This window comes from Phocoena sinus, chromosome 10, assembly GCF_008692025.1.
Source record: "Phocoena sinus isolate mPhoSin1 chromosome 10, mPhoSin1.pri, whole genome shotgun sequence".
NCBI lineage: Eukaryota > Metazoa > Chordata > Mammalia > Artiodactyla > Phocoenidae > Phocoena > Phocoena sinus.
Genome location: NC_045772.1, coordinates 87718999 through 87739785, shown reverse-complemented (window position 1 = coordinate 87739785; position 20787 = coordinate 87718999). Strand labels below are relative to the sequence as shown.

At 36.2% G+C, this 20787-nt stretch overlaps 1 protein-coding gene across 5 annotated transcripts in view; it reads left to right on the top strand.

The window, feature by feature from the left end:
* The window catches only part of PLEKHA5 (pleckstrin homology domain containing A5), a 245304-nt gene that overhangs the window by 192344 nt on the left and 32173 nt on the right, over nucleotides 1-20787 (top strand). For 4 of the 5 annotated variants that reach the window (XM_032646107.1, XM_032646106.1, XM_032646105.1 and 1 more), the window contains 3 exons: nucleotides 15163-15225; nucleotides 16639-16719; nucleotides 16851-17000. In XM_032646107.1, coding sequence (XP_032501998.1) covers nucleotides 15163-15225; nucleotides 16639-16719; nucleotides 16851-17000 — 294 coding nt within the window. Of the gene's footprint in view, nucleotides 1-9402; nucleotides 9484-14614; nucleotides 14651-15162; nucleotides 15226-16638; nucleotides 16720-16850; nucleotides 17001-20787 lie in introns of all 5 variants that reach the window. The other variant, XM_032646109.1, reaches the window with a different exon arrangement.

Genomic DNA, 20787 nt, shown 5'->3' with positions numbered 1-20787 from the left:
ACTTTGAGTGTGGAGACTCTACAAATTTATAAAAATGGCAGAATTAAGTCATCCAGCCTCCTGGAGTTGTATTACGTTCTCCTAATGTTTCATGTGCCCAACACCAACTCATGTTAATGCTAACGATACCTTGAAACTGGAGTTAAAAGTACTTTCAAAACACTTTTACTGAAAACAGGAAAATCATGCGATTCTATAGAACCATCCGAACAGATTTTACTTTAGCTGGTACATAATATCTGCATGGTGTTTAGTCAGGATCATAGAAGCCACCAAAACACCTTCCACGTACTAGCTCCTTGTTCATTTACTCAACAAATCCTGGCAGTACTCAAAGCACCTGCCTCATTGTCTTTCAGCTAACTCAGGAAACTTCAAACTCCCGGTTCCCTACAAAATAAAGTCTCTTTTTGGTTTGTCACTCAAGCCCTCATTTCATCACCACCAGCCCCTACCAGCCTGTGAAACACTTCCTCCCCCATAAACCCTTTTCTGCAGCCAGCGCCCCGTCGTTTCTCAGATACTACAGAAGCACCCCCATTCTCTACAATGTGCACCTGCCCAGCGTCTGTCCATCCTAATAGCATAAGTATCACTTCACAGTTTTCAAAGTGCTGTTATATACCGTGTCCCATCTGCTTCTAATACTTGCCTCTGCAGCATGTGGCCAGTTACTTTTATCCCCAGTCACGTTGAATGACTTGTCCAAAATCACAAAGCTAGGATGAATACCTTGTATTAGTGAATTTTCTTTCTTTTTTAAATCTATTCTTCCTTCAAAATCAGGAGTTGTTCTTGTACCTATAAAATAGTTCTATTTCAGGTTGCTGATCTTTGTTACCTGAAGAATACCAGCTCTTGGTTATATAACTGGTTATTCTCCTATCTAACAAGACGGGAAAATGAAAACAAAATTTCCCCACCCCTCCGAAAATGCATAATATTTCTACAGTTCCACAGTTTATTTACAAAAGCAGATATTTTAATAAGCCAATTATTGTGGCTTTTGTTTGCTTCTGTCTTATTTGAATGTATTTTTTCAGAAAGTTCATTCAGCAGAGATTTATGGAGCTCAGTGTCAGGCAGGATGTTAGAGCTTGCAAAGTAGAATTGTAAATGATTTTCAAAGCTCAGGAAGGAAACAAAGTTGAGCATAAATGCCAAAGTCATTTCTGGGATCAACCTAAGGATGTGATTATGTAGTTAAAACATAAGCTGATAAATCTTTGAATTAATGGTAGGAATTCTGTTACTCAGTGCCAATTTTAACTCAGTAAGAATACAATTGCTATTAATAAAACCCAGATCCTGTATCTAGAAGATATTTTACTTTTGATTTAAAGCTCAAATGTATTTTTCTAGTAGATTTACCCATTGACCAGAACAAATACTTTTTTTTAGCTAACAGAGATGTAAGATTTTCACTTTCAGGATGTTTTGTCCCTTTAAAATAGTATTGTTTTATGGTATGGTTTTACAAAATGCTTGCAAAGAAGAGAAATATGTGACCATTTCAAACACAATATTTATTTATTTCCACAATAAAGCATTTTTACAAAATGGATTTTGAGCTTTTTTAATATTTTCAGTTGCCTGTGGATGCCAGGAATAAAGATGGTGGCATCAGATAATACATTACTTAAAGTTAAAGGAACAATTAAAAAAAAAAGTCTTTAATAAGGAAAACAGGTTTAAGCCACTGAAGTAAAAATCAGATCTATAAAATGTATCCTGTAGCCAAAAGGATTTTAATTTTTTTTTTAATTCTTGAGACTCGTAGGTGAAAAAGGATGAAACTCACGGTAAGTAAAATATATATGTAAATTATTTGGAAAGACATTAGCCTAGACCTTAAAAGTTTCCTTCAAAATATACCACAGGTATATACCTCAAAATGGTGGCTTAAAAAATTCAGCAATTTAAATAAGGTTGTGTGTAGAGATTGCCCTCCTTTTGTTCTGCTGGATTAGGGGTGTTTTCATACTTCTCAGTAAATGGACCTTATTCCTGAAGCCAGTACTTACAGCATCAGTCAGTCTAGAAATGCTCTTTTTTTTTTTCCTTCTTTTCTTTTAAGGAAATGTCCGATACATTTGACTTCTGTGTTAGTGTCACAATTTGTTTTTTCTTCTTCTTTCTTTGTTTTTAATCTGTCTTTCTCCCTTGAAGAAAAAGAGGATATGTTGTATGGTCTAGCTACATCATTTAAAGTACCACTGAGTTTTCTGAATACATACAATAGTAATACTTTCCCAAAGTTTTACGTTTAGAAACCATATATAGCATAGAAGAGTTTGTTCTGATTGCTTTAAAATTTCCAAAGAAATAGACCTCCATACTTTGCCCCATCGGCTATAAAGAGACTTATTTACATTCTTCTATTTAAAAAGTCACTTCAGATTTTCCTGCTTCCTGTTAAACAATGCGTGGTTTCTATAGGTAGTCATACCCTTCAATCTCAGGTTCTCGGACTTTCAGAAGTGCCTGGAATGAGAGTGGAAGGCATTTACATTGTCATTATCCAAATGACCTGTTTACAAAGGCCCCTGCATTCCTCACAGCTTCACCCTGGGCATGTCAAATTCTCTAGCCTTTTATTTTTGCCACACATCTTAAAAGTTTATTGATCTAGACACAGGAGGACATTCTTGAGAGATGGATTCTTCAGTGATTAGGCTATCAGGGGTTTTGGCTATTGTTAAGACAGATTCCCAACTTAAAAATTCTTTTTCTAAGGTGTCTTTAAGAACTCAGGAAAAATCCATTTTCCATTTGAATGGAGAATGACAGCACAGAGATGGGTTATCAGTGAAGGACAAAAGCTCTGTAGGGCGGATAGAAATCATCCTGACTTCTTGCACCCGCCCCCAAAAGAGGGAGGAAGCTGTTACTGCAGAATTCAGACTCGAGGAAACTCATTTACTCGACAGAGCTTGGGCAGATGTTTTCCCTTATGGGAACGAGATCCAAATCTAGGGGGAAATTATACTTACTTTACTGGTCTAGAATTTCTAGACTTACAATCCAGTATAATAGCCACTAGCCATATGTGGCTACTTAAGTTAGTTACACTTTTATAAAAATAAGATTCATTTTCTCTGTCACACGGGCCACATTTCAGGGGCTGAGGAGTCATTGCTGTGGCATGTTGGACTACACTGATGGAGAACATTTCCATCATCATAGAAAGTTCTGTTGGACAGTGCTATTCTAGATGAATCATTATGTAAACTTTTCAAAGAGCAGTTAAGGGACTTCCCTGGCAGTCCAGTGGTTAGGACTCTGCGCTTCCACTGCAGGAGGCTCGGGTTTGATCCCTGGTCGGGGAGCTAGGATCCCACATGCCGCGCGGCCAAATAAATAAATAGCAATTAAGCCACTACTTAACCACTTCTTATACCTAAAGGGGGATTGGGAAATTAATCTTCCCAAGGATAAATTATATGAATGATTGTCCTGGCTTTGCTCACTGCTAGTCTTTCTCCTTCCCCCTAAAAATTATTCTGGAGCATTTGTCTCATGACTTAAAATATCCTGTTCCTTCTGCATCCCTAGCTGGTCCAATTTCTGTAGAGGTAGAGACTTTGAAACGGATATTAGAAGTTGCTAGGATAATAGAACAACTGGAAACTGGATTCGTAATAATACCCCACACCCCGTGATTCTGCTGAGTCCACTAATATTATTAATAAGGAGATTCAGTTGATTTTTTAAGGGGGTTAAATCTCTTAATGCTGTATTTCATACAAAGACAAGACTATTTTAGTCTACATGCAATATACTTGTGTTTAGATCATTAGTTTGAAATTTTTCATCTTTTGATAGTTGCACAGGTATCCTGACCAACATTTAGTACCAACTCATCAAGACGTTGAAGAATTCCTTATTGGTGATGGTTGAATTGGTCCTCAATGACTTAAATTAGTGCCAGGGTAGGACCATTGTTCTCAAGCCTGATTTCCTGTCATACCTACTGGCGGATCTTTAGAAAGACAAAAACAAAGTACAGTTCTCAAGGCTGTCTGCCCCCCAGCCCCCAGTGAGAGTTGCCAGAGCCCACTCTGTTTTGAAAACTCCACAGGTGATTTATTTTTTCTCCTCAGTCAGGTTTGAGAACTACTGAGATAAATAATGACAAGGAACGCCAAAGAAAGAGGAGATGTCTGGGGTTCTTTTTGAAACATAAAACACTATCATAGTGCTTTCTAACCTTTTTCCTACATGGCCCACATAGAAAAGTGACAGTAGGTGTGCACACCTTGACAGAAACTTGAGGCCGTGCTGTTGGGAGCGTGTTAAGCACTCTGAGGACTGAGGTGGTCCCCAACTCCAGACACCTGGAACCCTTTCCCAGCCCGCAGGTGTCAGTTGGGAAGTTCCACTCAAGATCCTGCCAGCTGTGACACGGTTGCATAGAATTGTGTTGAGTAAGTTTTTTGGTGATGGGTTTTTAAATCAAGCTATTTCTAACAGTAACATCAAAGGATGCTCTGTATTCATACTAGCCCAACATACCTCAAACCTCAGAAAGAGGCTAGAGTTAAGTATCTCATTTTCTAGGTGGTTTTTGTAAACATTTGGACTTACAAATTTCAAGTAAAAATATGTCTTTGTTGTAAACAGAAATATATTGGCATTGCCTAAGTGTATTTCCAAGATATTTCCACTTAAGTTTTCTTATTTATTGCTGAAGTTAATTATGAAAATAGTGTCATCCCCAATTCATACATTCTCATTTTTATAAAATAGTGGACCTTTTATAATAGCTTTATAATTTAGCAATTAATTGGAAACTAAACCTGTATTACCGTTTAGTTCAAAGAAGGAATTAAAGCAGGAAGCGAAGCATTTAACTCATTTTCAAGTAAATTATTAAACATCCCCCAAGTACTAATTAGTCTTTCTCTTGCTCTAATTCCTTAAAACAAAAATACATTAGCTATTAGCAGCCGTGCCGTAATGCTGCCTAGGATTCTTGTAGTAGTCAAACCAGAAGAGAATTGCTGGATAGTCCTTTTTCTTAAGAACTTGAGCATGAAATTCTAAGGTGCTCATGGAGCATCACGTATTTGGTGGGGGGGAGGGGGGAGTCATATTTTACTGCTTTAATTCAAAAGCTGTTGTATAAAGTTTACGTAGCAAAAGCCAGATAGCATGTGCTGTTTCAGTGTAAATTTCAGAGATGATCAGTTTCTAAGTTTTAAAATACAGATATTTCATGAAGCAAATGAACCTGTCTACGAAACAGACTTACAGACATAGAGAACAGACTTGTGATTGCCAAGGGGGAGGAGGGTGGGAGAGGGATGGAATGGGAGTTTAGGGTTAGCAGATGCAAACTGTTACATATAGGATGGATAAACAACAAGGTTCCACTGTATAGCACAGGGAACTATATTCAATATCCTGTGATAAACCATAATGGAAAAGAATATAAAAAGAATGTATATGTATAACTGAATCACTTTGCTAAACAGCGGAAACTAACACAACATTGCAAATCAACTATACTTCAATAAGATAGACAGATAGAGATATTTCAGAGGTGATTTAGTGAAAGAAATCACTAGCCTATTTCTAGGATCTATTTGGAGAGAAAGCAGATCTAGTATTGCCAATTCAGTGAATCTGGAAAGAGTCAGATTTCAGGCAGATCATTGAAATTGTTTAATGCGGACCGAACTCCCATTGTGTGGGATCCTGAGTACTGTGTTTAGCTGGCCTCAGCTGTTGCATGCCACGTGCAAGGAGAGTGCCACCACATACAGGACCACTCCCCTGTGCAGATTTTTCTTACAAGCCCAGTCATCCTAACAGCCCTTGGTCAGGTGAGTGTGGTGCCCAGGGGAATTCTGAAATACTTCTGCTGCCTCCGTCTGCAGATAGACTTATCCCATCTCTCTGACTTGAGTAAAATGAGATTCCCAAGGAGTATGTAAGCTGAAGAACATTCACTGTTACCAGATTACATTTGACTGACTTCAGCACCTTGAGAAAGAACATTGTAGTTACTTCTGCCAAAAGGAATCTTTAAACCAGCCTGTCACCTTCATGTTTTAATGGTATTGTCTACATTAGAGATTTTCAAGTTGCACATTATAGTTATCTGGGAATCAGGATCTCTGTTCTTTTCAAGTTCCTCAAGTGATTCTAGGTTAAGAACCACTGGTTGAAATAAGCTTGAACTTTGATATCTGAAGTAGCCAGTAATAAAAAGGAAAAAAGATATTAATAAGGTAGTCATAGGTATTTACAAATGCATTGGGGCAGCTTACTTTTTTTAGTTAGTTAACATTTCTTCAGTCAATTTATGATGTGGATACAGACTCATACGGCAGAATAAAGGTTGTGAGAACAGTTCTCGATCAGGGCCTCGCTGCACTAAAGGACTCCCAACAGCTTTGAACATGATGCAAACACATGTGCTAAAATTTTTTCTTAGCCTCTTTGTGTCACCAAGGGGTGTTTGCCAGAGGATATAGTTGTTCCATTAATCTAGTTTATTTGGTATTTATATATTTTTTTTATCCTTGACTAATAACATTTTTTTTTTAATGAGAAAAGCAGTATCTATTCAGTGGAGAAAATTTGGGAAATGTAGAGAAGTATATAGAAAAAAAATAATGATCTGGTCCCACAATTTAAAATAATTACATTTTTCATTTCTTTGCTGTACTAAATTGTCACTTTCCAAAGATGCCTTCTAATTTTAATATTCTGGGATTTTATATATACATTTGAAATTTTTCATAATGAAAAACAGTTCCAGAAGTGATCTCTGAGACACTCTGTACACTTTAAATGTTATTTTTTGTTAGAGAAAGACAGATACTCCATGTTATCACTTATATGTGGAATCTAAAAAATAAAACAAACGAATGAATATAACAAAACAGAAACAGTCTCACAGATGTAGAGAGCAAGCTGGTGGTTACCAGTGGGAAGACAGGAGTGGGGAGGGGCAAGATAGAAGTAGGGGATTAAGGTACAAACTACTATGTATAAAATAAATAACCTACATGGATATATTGTACAGCGTAAGGAATATAGCAAATATTTTATAATAACTTTAAATGGGGTAAAATCTATAAAAATACTGTCACCGTTGCACACCTGAAAATAATACTGTAAATTAGCTATACTTCAATTTTTAAAATTTAATCTTTTTTTAATGTTATTTTTACTCTTAGTATTTTTTTAGTTTTTCTGTTCCTAAATCAGTGTCTTCCTGCAAGATCCTTCTCAGTGACTTAATATTTAATGATTTTTGACAGGTAAATTAAAGAGTCATTTTTAAATCACAAATGTGGCTTCCCTCTATAATGTACATATTTACCCTCTCAAAGTATTCCACTAAATAAATCAAGCTTGATTACCCTTCTGCAGAAATCATACTGTCTCTTCTCCCTTTATAAATACATTTCAAGTAAATTCCTCAGGCCTAGAGGCTGAACACTAGTCATTGATCTGTACCACCAGATCAATCATTGATCTGCTCCACTTAAAGGTGGGAGCCGCCATATTGGCAGACCTAGCCCTTTGACAGTGGCCTCTTTGTAGTGCCAGATTTCCGAGAGACTCCACAGCAGTTTCAGTTTGACCTTGAGTGACTTTTACATTTGGATACTCTCTGACCTGCATTATTTCTTAAATATTCATATGCTCCTGACCTTCTTTCAAACCCCAGCCCCTCTACCACCTCCCCCCAGCCCCCCAACCTCTGAGTCAGGTACTCTTCTGTCTAATTTTCATGGCATGCTATTGAAAAGTAGCAAGTATAGATGAGATTGCTTTGAAAATCAAAATTAAATAATACTAAAAAATGAAGAGAGACTTAAGCTACCTATGTTGTACAAAGTATGTATCAATGCAGTCAAATGATTGAGCCAAAAGCAAAGGCAGTTACAACTGTTCCAAGATCAACATTTGGTTAAGATAAAATAACAAGCGTTCCTTTAAAATATAAGCATGGAATAAGCGTTTTTTTTCTGCTAAAGAAAAATTTGTATCTATAGCTGTCTCTTTATGTTACTTTCCAACACTGTAAAATTTTTTCCTGTACTGCATATCAACACAGTTCTTACCTGTGTGCATGAGATGTCACCTATAAATGCCTTGGTCCCTTATTGGATAGCATTGGGGAAAAAAAGAAGTTTGAGTTCAACCGATGAGTAGATTTAACTGATGTATAGAAGTTTGAGTTTAATAAGTAAATGTGTAGATTTAAAAACAAATTACTTACCTTGAATAAAACTTTTTAAAAGTAGATTAAACCAGTCATTTAACAACCAAAACAGGTATTGACATGAAACATTGGTAACTAGACTGAAAATAAAAATGTCTAGGTATAAAGTTTTCAAGATTTAATTTTTACTTATGAATTTAATATTAATATTAATAAATTTTTGTTTGCAGATTTAGCTAACTCAGTAAAGTATCATTTGTTAACCATGATAGAAATGCTTATTTTCTATAATATGGGGGATGAAAATTATATAAACCAAGTGTTACAAATTGCAATTATAAACAGACTTGTCTGCTTACAAATGGTACAAACTTTGTTGGCCTTTTACCATATATGTATATATGTGTGTATATATATATATATATATATATATATATATATATATATATATATATAAAACTGTCTTTTGAATGCTTTAATTCTTGAGTCCAGAGCCTGCTAAAATAAATATTTTTCTAGAGGCAGTAATTAAGTACAATATAGCTGGAAATGTGAAACATGGTTTCAGCCTTTTAAGGACCTAGGGAGATTCACTTAGTCTTTGGTGAATAAATAAATTTTAGTTTGCATGTCTTGGAAATCATTCTACATACAGTGTTATACTTTGAGAAAATCCAAAATAGAGTATATATAAGTGTCTATCAAGATTAATAAAATGTGTGATTGTCTAAGTGACAAGAGATATTATTATATTATTTGTAGAGAACTAAAATTTTTCTGAATAACCTTATAAAGAACTGAATATCATTTTAAGCTTTTTTTTTTACTATATAAGTAATTGATTAAGTCATGCCATTTTTCTCCTTTTAAGTTTATAGGTTGTCACCCTTTAGTTTATCCCTTGAATCTTGATGCTTTTATTATCTATTCTAGTATTATAGGAATATTCATTAATTGACAATATCGGTTATGTTTATAAAGTAAAACCTTTATTGCAATTAGTAAGCTTTTTTATAACCTTGGAAGTATTTTGTAACATTTAATACTTGTTTGAAATGGTTTATATTAAGTTGATTCTATACAACCTTGGGATAATATGTAAACAACTGCACTATTAGGAAGATATTAAAGTAGAGGCTATATTTACAGTGTCGTCTTTCAAATCTAGCTATGCTGTAAACTGATGTTTGCTGTATGCTCCTCCTGATTTGAAATAGATGAAAGAAAATGAACCTATTATCACCATGGTTCACACAATGATTGAGAACTCGGCGCTAAGACCCCAACTGTACCAGCAAGTAAGGTCTTGGACAGTGAATGATACTGCTTTATCATCTGCAAAATCCCTCAGTGACAGTTTTGGTTTATCCTCAGAGTTACTCATAACATTAGTCTTTTTCTTACTCCATTTTTTGTTTCTGTCTTTTTGGAAAAAAACGCAATTCATCCGTGCTTTTCAAGATGCTGCAGTTCTTAGCATGGCTTTGCTGAACATTTCGCTGTTGGATATTAAGTGTGCCATTTTCCTGAAGTTTTTGTGCAGAGTATTTGATTGATATGTACTTGGAGGTCTGCAGTACACTTGCAAAATTTTTACGAACTTGCCATTAATTTTGATTAACTCTAAAAGCCTAACTGATTTTTAGGGAAAACTTTAAAAAAATATTTTCTTCCTTTCAGGGGCTGCCTCCCTACCCCACCCCACCCCACCCCACCCCAATGTTTCAGGAATAGATTATATTTGTATGGGAGTTATTTAAAGGTTGTTTATGTACTGTGGTATGGTAAAAACTAAAGACAGCCATTTCTTACCATACTGGGAGTATCTTCTCCCCGTATTCTTTTCCCTCTTATGTAGTAGTCATCGTGATCATCATATCTTACCCCATTCTTTTCCCTAACTCAAAATATGTGCCATGGAGTTGGCTGGCTTTAATTTAGGACCTTGGTAATCTGCAGATCTGCAAAAGAAGTCATGTTATACATTCCTCTCCAGTTTTTTTGTATTTCATGGTCTAAATGTTCTTAGCTGCGTGTTTTGCAACATCAGCTTCTTCCACTTCAACCCCCTCAAATTACTGTGGCCTACGACCTGTTACAGTATTTTAAAAATCATACAGAGGGAGAAAATTAACTAACATGAAAAATGAATATATATTTTGATTAAAATATGTAAAAGCACCTGGTAAAAAGAAGCACCTTGAGCTCGCGCTGGCTTTAAAGGCCTCTGGTTTGCATCGGGTGCCTTGAGGGTCTGCATCACGGGCCTTGTAAACTGGGAGACTGAAACAGTTGGTGGGTGGGTGACTCTTATTTCTGAGCACAGTTTTCAAAACATTTAAAGTATGTTATGTGACTGAGCATAGTTTTTAATTAGCAATAAGGAGATAAAGTATTAAATATTTAAAGTTAAACAGCTTTTCTTTTCAAAAGAAAATGGAATCTTACCACTCCTTTTAAAGTCACCAGATTTTAGAATCTTGACACTTCATTCCAAAAAGCCACACTGACAGCCTTAGCACTTATTCTGGAATTGATACCTTTTTCAGTGTCTGAAGCTGTCAGCTTATAATTTTATATGATGCTGATTGATGTGAGATCAAAGGCCTTCTGTTTTAATAGGTTATGGTTTCATTTTTCACATGTTGTATATTTACAGTAAGAATGAGAGCTGGGATTTTCTGTTCCATTTGGTTTGGGTTTTCTTTTTTTATATTGATCGGTAATCAAGGTTGATGGTGCAGAAGTCATTGCTGATTGAAATCACTCAGTTGCACTAAAAGTTCTTACTGGAGTCCTTCAAAAATGTGGAGGTATCTGAAACTGGTCTTATATAGCATCAGTAACCTTGAATACTGAAAGAGTAATAGATTCATATAAATATATTTCCTCATCTTGATACTTGAAAGAAAACAACCTGATATTGTATAGAACAGGAAGATCTGAATGTGTAACAGCAGCAGCCATGCCTGGGTATGACATGGGCAGCCAGGTAATGAATATTGACTGTCAGTGCTATCAAATCTAGGGAGTTTTTAGATGATACTTTTCTTTAATCAGCCAGTAGTAAAGTACTTAATTATGGCAGAGCATCATTGATAGATAAAAGTGACAGATGCATTTCTTAAACTCTGTTAATATAAATTGAAATCACATCTTTTTTTTTTCTCCAGATTTCCATTATCATGTTACTATTCAAAGAAAACCTTTGTGAAAGTTTATATTGTACACCTGATGGTTTGCTTTTCTGACATTGCATTGCAATGCTGTGTTAATAGGTTCCTGAAATTTAGCTGAAAATAAAGTGGCAATATAGTGTTTTATGACCAGTTTTTCTGAATCATAGCCATTCAGGTTTTCTCTCAGGAGAACCTCTGTGTTTACATCTTCCTAGAAGAAGGAGGACACCTGAGAAATTACCTGGGTAGTAATTTTTTTTTTTTTAATTTTTTGGCTGTGCCACACAGCGTACAGGATTGAGTTCCCCGACTAGGGATCAAACCCACACCGTACAGTGGAAGCGTGGAGTCTTAACCACTGGACCACCAGGGAAGTCCCAGTAATTTTCTTAAAATTACTCAAAAAAAGAACCTAAAACTGAATCAAAACAAATGCTAAGTGAGCTTCAAGTTGAAAAACTCCTCTGCATTTATTAATCATTCTACCATCTTTCACGAGTACAATTTTGTACCAGAACTTTTTTTTTTTTCCTGCGGTACGCGGGCCTCTCACTGTTGTGGCCTCTCCCATTTCGGAGCACAGGCTCCGGACGCTCAGGCTTAACGGCCATGGCTCACGGGCCCAGCCGCTCCTCGGCATGTGGGATCTTCCCGGACCGGGGCACGGACTCGTGTCCCCTGCATCAGCAGGCGGACTCTCAACCACTGCGCCACCAGGGAAGCCCATGTACCAGAATTTTTATAACATACTTAATATCAGTGAAATTAGTCACATGATAAATAATTGCTTTAAAGGTTACAGACTAATTAGCAAATACATACAGTCCAACGAGCATTTTTGAGTTTTCATAGAAATTAAAGTCTAATTTTATCAAATATTTCCCCAAAAGTCTTTTTTTGTGTTTTGTATATATATTCATATGCTTTTAAAATATATATAAACATATATATATTTCACATACTTAAAAAGGGATACTATAGAAAGTTGAATTTTAATTGGCAAAAGTGGTTTTCTTTTAACTTAATGCCAAACCAGTTTTTAAAAAGATTAAAAGATACCTTACTATGAAAAAGTTCTGACTTTCTAAATATAATATACATATCCTTATATAGTCAGTAGTCTGTATAATACGCTTCTCAGATTGAAGTTTGAGCACTGCTCAAGCTTATATAATTACTGTGTAGCCCCCTTTCACTTACTTTTCTAGTGTTGCTGAGGTACCTCAAACAAACGTATTCAAACTCAGCTTTTTCGCTAAAGATGAGTTTGAAAAATGCTAAAAAGTATTGCCATGAAACATTATTTCATGCAGAACTTGAGTTAATCAGAATATTCGTGAAATTACATTTTTCTTATTAGTAGAATTTTCATATTGAGGACAAAATAGTAAACTTCAATTCTAGATGGAAATTTTTAAAATAAATTATATTCAGGAATTCCCTGGCTGTCCAGTGGTTAGGACTCTGCGCTATCACTGCCATGGCCCGGGTTCAGTCGCTGGTCGGGGAACTAAGATCCTGCAAGCCATGCAGCATGGCCAAAAAATAAATTAAAAAAAAAATTATATCCATCTCTTCTTAAGAAAAACTTCAGTAATTATTATCAGTAATGGGAAATAGGCCATGCTTAAAAATTAATTATTTAAAGAATAATCTTGTTTTCTTATGCTTTTCTTCTGACAGGCAAAAGAAATGAATTCAATATAGTGGAAGGTTGATTATTTTAAGATTTTTGTTAGTTGATATTTAATTATCTTTATTGAATAAGTTGATAAAAGGTTTAAATAAATTTTCATTGGTATCAAAAATATAGGTACAACAATAAATCTAATTTATATGTGTAATATTATTTCTGTGGCTTTAAGGAGATACCACTCTAAAGTTATAAGTACACAGTACTTTTTTATAATATGCCAACTGATATGAAAATGAATATGCAGTAAGATTCCCTAAATAAAAATATTAAACCATTACCCTAAATATTTCTTACAAATTCTAAGTTTCCATTTTAAAATACTTGTCTTTTTTTCTTTTGACCCTGGGATATAGGGTACAAAGCATATTTTAATCTAGATATAGCACTAGCCACTAGTTATGTTCAAATTATGCATTCCATGGTTTAGTAAAGCTGTTTGGCGTTTAACTTTAAATATTAAATAAGCAAAGTATATGTAGACATTTAGTAGCTAAGGCTTTACATCTTTTATTTCTTAAAAATGAGAAATACTCATTTTAGCATTATCTCACATTTTTTATTCTGGATCTAAGCATTTTAAAACTTATTTTTCATTACTTCCTTTTTTCAAGTGGGAATATAAATTATTTTCTTGGTTCTAGGTGCTTTAATTTAGAATGACAATTGACACTTCTCAGGACATATTCAGTGGTCTTTATTTTAAAATAGTGCACAAGTATTCTGACTTTTGTCATTAAATTCATTTTTCATGTGATGTTCACTTCTATGAAAGTTTTGTGGCTTAATAATCACTGTGTATACCCCTAAGTAGTCACAGAATCATTTGCATGAGGTATGTGAAAGCAGTGTCTTGAAGTGAAACATGGAAATCCAGGATTTATTATTGTATGTTTGGAATGCTTACATTTTTAATCTCCTGATTCCCACATTCCTAGACCCACTTAAAGTTATCTACTGTTTAAATTATGCCTCTTGAGATGTAAATGTCAAGCAGTTTTTTACAGACAGGTCATACATAGTTGTAACTTTTACATTCTTGTGCATTTGTATATGTATATACGAAATTTAATTTTCCAATCTAGAATGTAGTTGGGATACATTACTCCTATCCCCACTTGGAGAAAAAGTATACCATTTCGCAAACATGCAATGAGGCCCAATTACATTTTCCTACTATGTTTTTGTTACTGTCTAGCAGTCAATATAAAGTTAAAAGACAAGAGAGATAGTGCAGTTTTGCCTGCAGAGGCACTATGATGTGACCTGGGGTATAACTGATTGGGATGGCTTATTGAAATCTTGGTAAACACCATCAGAAATGAGGATTTGCTTGACCAAAAGATACTTGGAAGAAGCTGAAAAAAGGATGTTTAAATACACTGAATAATAATTCACTACAATATAATGAAGCAAATGGTGTCAGCAAACACATAACCAACTTTTTATGCAATTTGACTGTCCATAGTTTATAACGTAGGCTTTCAGTTTTAAGAGGTTTTTGAGTGCTTTACCCCTTTTCGATTAAACCCATCCTTTTCTTCCATTATCTTTTAGTTCTTAAGACAGAGGAACAAGATAAGTCTATATTGTGTATGTGTGTTTATATATTATGTATATGTATACAACGTGTTATAGGTTTTGTTAATAATATTGTACTAAGATATGTTGGCATCTGAGTGTACACATACACAGTTGTGTGATTATGTGTATACCGTGAAGGTACGGTTTTGACTGTTGAAATATGCCTGATTCAAAATTTGATTCAACACAGTTGCTACGATTGTATTTGTCAATTTTTCATTTAAATAATGTGTGTCTCGCAAATGGAAAATGTAAGGTGCTGTATGATTTTGTTTGGCCAGCTTATTATTTTGTTTGACAAGCCTAAGTTAACATCATTCTTATGTATCTTGCATATTGTATCACTGTTAAATAATTTTCTATTTTTGTAATGATCTGTGTTTGAATTAAACTTCTAAAAGTATAAGAATCATTAAAAACCCATTTTTGTTACTGTTATATAAATCTATTAACTATAAGCTAATTAAATGTGTATTTTTTAAATTATTTTTAAAGTTACTCTATGACATTTTCCCTTATAGCTGTCACAGGATGAATGTAGAGGCACATTATACAAGTACAGACCTGAAGAAGTAGATATTGATGTACGTATTAGCATGCGATGTATTATCAATGCTCTGTCATACTCTCTGGCAAAACACTGGAACTAAGCATGACAAAAAATTTCCTCTTCCTCTCCTGCCGTCCAAAATGACATCAAATAAGTAACGTTTTCTTCTTTTGTGCCAATTAAATCCTCACTTCCTGATTTATTCCCTGCCCACCCCACGCCCATAGCAGCTGAACATAATTTAGAATCATTTAAATGAAAGTAAAGACTATTTCTTATATAAAATTATGCAGGATTGGAGACAAAGTAAAATTGTCTGTCATCTAGAGAAAGTGTTAGCCTCAAGAAATTCTGTCACTGCATCCTTTGTTATTGTTGTTAATCACATTTTACATCTCTGACGTCCCTATTTATATCTCATTCTTCCCTCCTTTCCCCTGGTTTTATTCCATTGAATTGTACCTCCTTCTCATTTCAGTTGTGTCCCATCTGATGTAGTTTGAGTTGTGTTGTCTAACAAAGTTAAGGTGGTTACTTTTTTTTTTTTTTTTTGCGGTACGCGGGCCTCTCACTGTTGTGGCCTCTCCTGTTGCGGAGCACAGGCTCCGGACGCGCAGGCTCAGCAGCCATGGCTCACAGGCCTAGCCGCTCTGCGGCATGTGGGATCTTCCCGGACCGGGGCACGAACCCGTGTCCCCTGCTTTGGCAGGCAGACTCTCAACCACTGCGCCACCAGGGAAGCCCAAGGTGGTTACTTTAATGGATAAGTGGCAAAGAAAGTGGAATCTCAAATTTCTTGCTTTCTTATCATTATGCAGTAACGTTTAGGACATAGTTACAGTTTGTCCAAGGTTTTTATTTTCAGACATGCAGTGAACTGGTTTATTGCGGGATTGAAATTTTATTAAAGTACCTGCTCATATTTTTATAATTTAATAAATTGGGGTATTACCAAGAATTTAAAACATTAAAACTATTGAAAGTGATTTTTCTCCATTAGCAATGTTTTTATTTGTATTACTGTAGTTAGAAGCGATTTTTCTGAAGAACATAAGAACATAATTTTAAAAATATAAAAACAGAATCCAGTCTGTGTTCTAATTAAGGACTGCATAAGTTACTTAACCTGTCCAGCAGTTTGTAGAGAAAATATCTTAACCACATTAAAATGGTTCATTAAAGTTTTATGAGACTGCCTGATTACTAAGAATCTTTTGAATTGTGTAGGTTAAATAGTATGGTTGAAATGCTTTTTCACTCTATATGCATTTTTTAAGCATTCTATCTTTAAAGGCTATATTTTAGTTTTTATTTTACTGATTGAAATAAAGACTGACCTAATTAGCTATTCCATGGCTGTTTTAAATGTGTTTTTTTATTATGCCTAAATCCAATTACAGGGAAAATTAAAAATTGCTAACAAAAGATGTCTTCTCTTGTAACCTAGGTCAAGTTAAGCCGATTATGCGAGCAAGATAAAGTGGTACATGCTCTGGAAGAGAAACTTCAGCAACTCCACAAGGAGAAAGTAGGACAATTATGTTTATTATCTACAATTGATGTTACTTTATATCACTATTATCAGGACACTGATAACTAAAGTAAACAAATTAATTCGATGGTGCAGAATATTAAGTGTAATCATTTTTATTATAATAGTACACGCTTGAGCAAGCTTTGCTGTCAGCCAGCCAAGAGATAGAAATGAATGCAGATAACCCAGCAGCCATTCAGACCGTGCTGTTACAGAGGGACGATTTACAAAACGGACTGCTTAGCACATGTCGAGAACTCTCTCGAGCCACTGCCGTAAGTAGCAGATTTTCTGTCCTAGTGAGAGTCACTGGAATGTTACGTAGTTCTTTTTTATTTTTCCTATTTATTTATATCTCTATTTAAGTGGGCTTTGTTTAGGATTTTTCTTTATTATAACAAAAATTTAATTTGTTATTATTAGTTAATAATAACAAAAACAAAGGGTGGTCTTTGTTTTTATAATTAGTGGGGCTTTTGTTCTTTGTGAAATAGTTTTACAGAGAAGATAAATACACCTGGTTATATATTATGAAAATGAAAAGTTCTTAAGAATGTTAAAATTTATTGTGTTAAGAAAATAAATGTTTTATTATAATAATTTTTGGAAGGTAGTAATTGGATTCATTTAACCACCCATTTCAATTATAGGCTCCTGTGAAATGCTTTTAAGATGCTGTCAGCATTACCATTTTATAGCTGCAGTGTGATCTAAGTTTAGATGATAGTTTTGAGTGAGAAATATAATTAGCAGAATCTTTTAACCCATAGTCAAGTTACTCGATAAAGAGTCTCTTGGGATTACCAAATCTATAAGTCTTACTTAGGGCTTCCCTGGTGGCGCAGTGGTTGAGAGTCCACCTGCCGATGCAGGGGACACGGGTTCGTGCCCTGGTCCGGGAGGATCCCACATGCCACGGAGCGGCTGGGCCCGTGAACCATGGCCGCTGGGCCTGCGCATCTGGAGCCTGTGCTCCGCAACAGGAGAGGCCGCAACAGTGAGAGGCCCGCGTACCTCAAAAAAATAAATAAATAAAAATAAAATAAAAGTCTTACTTAGAGTATATAAATTGAGTGTTTTATGAGTTTAAACAGTCTACTTTAGATCCTGTGATGTCATCATTTTTAAAGACAGTAAGAGCACCCGCCCAAGCAGCCCTTTGAAAGGGGAAAAAACCACCTGTTATAGAAAACTGCTAACACACCCTTGTCTGTACCTTCAGTGGGCTGTTTAGGGGGCAGCTACCTTTTAAGAAAGTCCACAGACAGTATAGCTTAACTAAGAGAGGTCTTTCCAAGCTGCGAAGCTACCAGAATCTCAACATGACTTCAATTCTAAACACTAAATTCACATTCCAAACATGAACAGTTTTTAAAGGAATATGCCATGATTTTATATAAATCAAAACTTGGTTTTTGTGCCTAAGTACCTTATATTTAATATACTTATTCTTTTTTAAAAAAATAATATTATTGGAACTTCCCTGTTGGCGCAGTGGGTAAAAATCCGCCTGCCAATGCAGGGGACACGGATTCCATCCCTGGTCCGGGAAGATCCCACATGCCAGGGAGCAACTAGTCCCATTTACCACAACTACTGAGACCACATGCCACAACTACTGATCCTGTGTGCTGTAGCTACTGAAGCCTGCGCGCCTAGAGCCCATGCTCTGCAACAAGAGAAGCCACCGCAACAAGAAGCCCGTGCACCGCAATGAAGAGTGGCCCCTGCTCACCACAGCTAAAGCCCACACACAGCAACAAAGACCCAACCCAGCCCCCCACCAAAAAATGTGATGAATGATTGAACTGAATGACTTACCCAACATTACAAAGCAAATAAATGCAGTGCCCAGAGGTCAAATGCAGGTCTTCTAACCATAGTCCTGAAGACTTAGATCTACATGGCTTTTTATAATATCATCATAGAGAAACTATATGAACCTAAAATGTTGTCTGCAAGCGAGAAGTCATTTAGTTCGTCAGTGATGGGTAAGATTTGGAAGAAAGAGGAAGTCCACACAGGACAAAATGCTCTGAACCATAGCCCAGAGATGAGAATGTGCAGGATATGTTTGGAGAAGCAAAAAATAGAACTGACTGGCTGACTGAAATAGAGGATGCGGATTATGAGATAAGAAAAGGCAAGAGGGGTTAAGCTGTCAGTTCCAAGCTAATGAAAAGCTCAGTATCCCTGTGACAACCTGAGTCAAATCAAAATTAAGTTAGAAACTATTTCATGATGTCATGTCTGTTATGGAAAGTTCTAGGGATGTACAATGTTCCATTAAACTGTTACTTCTTCCCTTACCAAATAGGTTTCATAACTTAAATCTGATCAGTAGGCTTAGAATTTGCTCCATCCCAAGGTAACTCCAGTTGTGATGGAAGTTTTATCAGAATATGTTCAAAGAAATTAATCATGTTTGAGTATCTCATTTTCTGGTTGTTATCCCATATAATCACTTTCCTGGGTTTTTTTTTCTTTGCCTTTAGCATTTATTCAGTGGTCATTACAAACCCTCAATATGTTCTTCTAAGACATGTTTTAATGCATAGAATACAAAGTATGTTATTTGTGCCTTTATGTAAACATACTCATTTTTGTAGCTTAAGGCTATAAATGGTGCGTTTATAACAACATACTGGACATATGGTTGGCACTCAGTGGACGCTGATTAGACATAAATTTGAACTACATTTATGCCAGCAGAATCCCAAAGGATTCCTCTGATTCTTTCACAGTTGATTTGGGGCCTTGGTTCAAATCCAAGCCTTGAGTTATAAAAGATACAACATAAGAGGTATAACATTAAGGCCTCCATAGATCAAAGCCTTGATTCTTAGAACATCTTCTCCTCACCTGGTCGGCCACTGAGGTATTAAAACTAGGATTAACACAAGGCAAACATGTAAAGCAGTGTTCCCTTTGTGTTTGATTTAATTCTTTTTTTTTTTTAATTTATTTATTTATTTTATTTTTGGCTGCATTGGGTCTTTGTTGCTGCACCGGGCTTTCTCTAGTTGTGGCGAGCAGGGGCTACCCTTCGTTGTGGTGTGCAGGCTTCTCATTGCAGTGGCTTCTCTTGCTGCGGAGCATGGGCTCTAGGCACGTGGGCTTCAGTAGTTGTGGCACGTGGGCTCAGTAGTTGTGGCTCGCGGGCTCTAGAGCGCAGCCTCAGTAGTTGTGGCTCGCGGGCTTAGTTGCCCCGCAGCATGTGGGATCTTCCCGGACCAGGGATCAAACCCGTGTCCCTGCATTGGCAGGCGGATCCTTAACCACTGCACCACCAGGGAAGTCCCTTGATTTAATTCTTTTTTTAAAATAAATAAATAAATTTTTTTTCATGGCTGTGTTGGGTCTTCGTTGCTGTGCGTGGGCTTTCTCTAGTTGCGGCGAGCAGGGGCTACTCTTTGTTGCAGTGCGTGGGCTTCTCATTGCAGTGGCTTCTCCTGTTGCACAGCGCGGGCTCTAGATGCGCGGGCTTCAGTAGTTGTGGCTCGCAGGCTCTAGAGCACAGTCTCAGTAGTTGTGGCGCACAGGCTTAGTTGCTCCGCAGCATGTGGGATCTTCCCGGACCAGAGATTGAACCCGTGTCCCTGCATTGGCAGCCGGATTCTTAAACACTGTGCCACCAGGGAAGTCCTTGATTTAATTCTTGATGCAGCATCTCCTTTCCCTAAGCCCCACCCACCAGACACACACATGCTTTAAGCATATAATGACTTTGTGTGCTCTCCTGGCCTCTACTTCTTTTTTTCTTTCTTTCGTTTTAATTTTTTTAATTTTATTCTACTTCTTTTTAACCTAAGCCTGATTAGTGAGAAAAATTTTTATAGCAGTCAGTTATACCTTGAAAGTTTTCAATGTGTTGCTGTCTTTGCTTAGGTTTTCTTCTGAAAGCAGAGCCTGGGATGAGGACCTGGGCTCAGAAAGTTTATTTGGGAGCGATTACAGGAAGCAGAAGTGAGGGAGGGAGTGTGGAGAATGAGACAGGGAGGGAGAAAAGCCAATAGAGGTTTCACTTCTGAGTTGGTCACCGCTGTGGGTGACCCTCAGGGG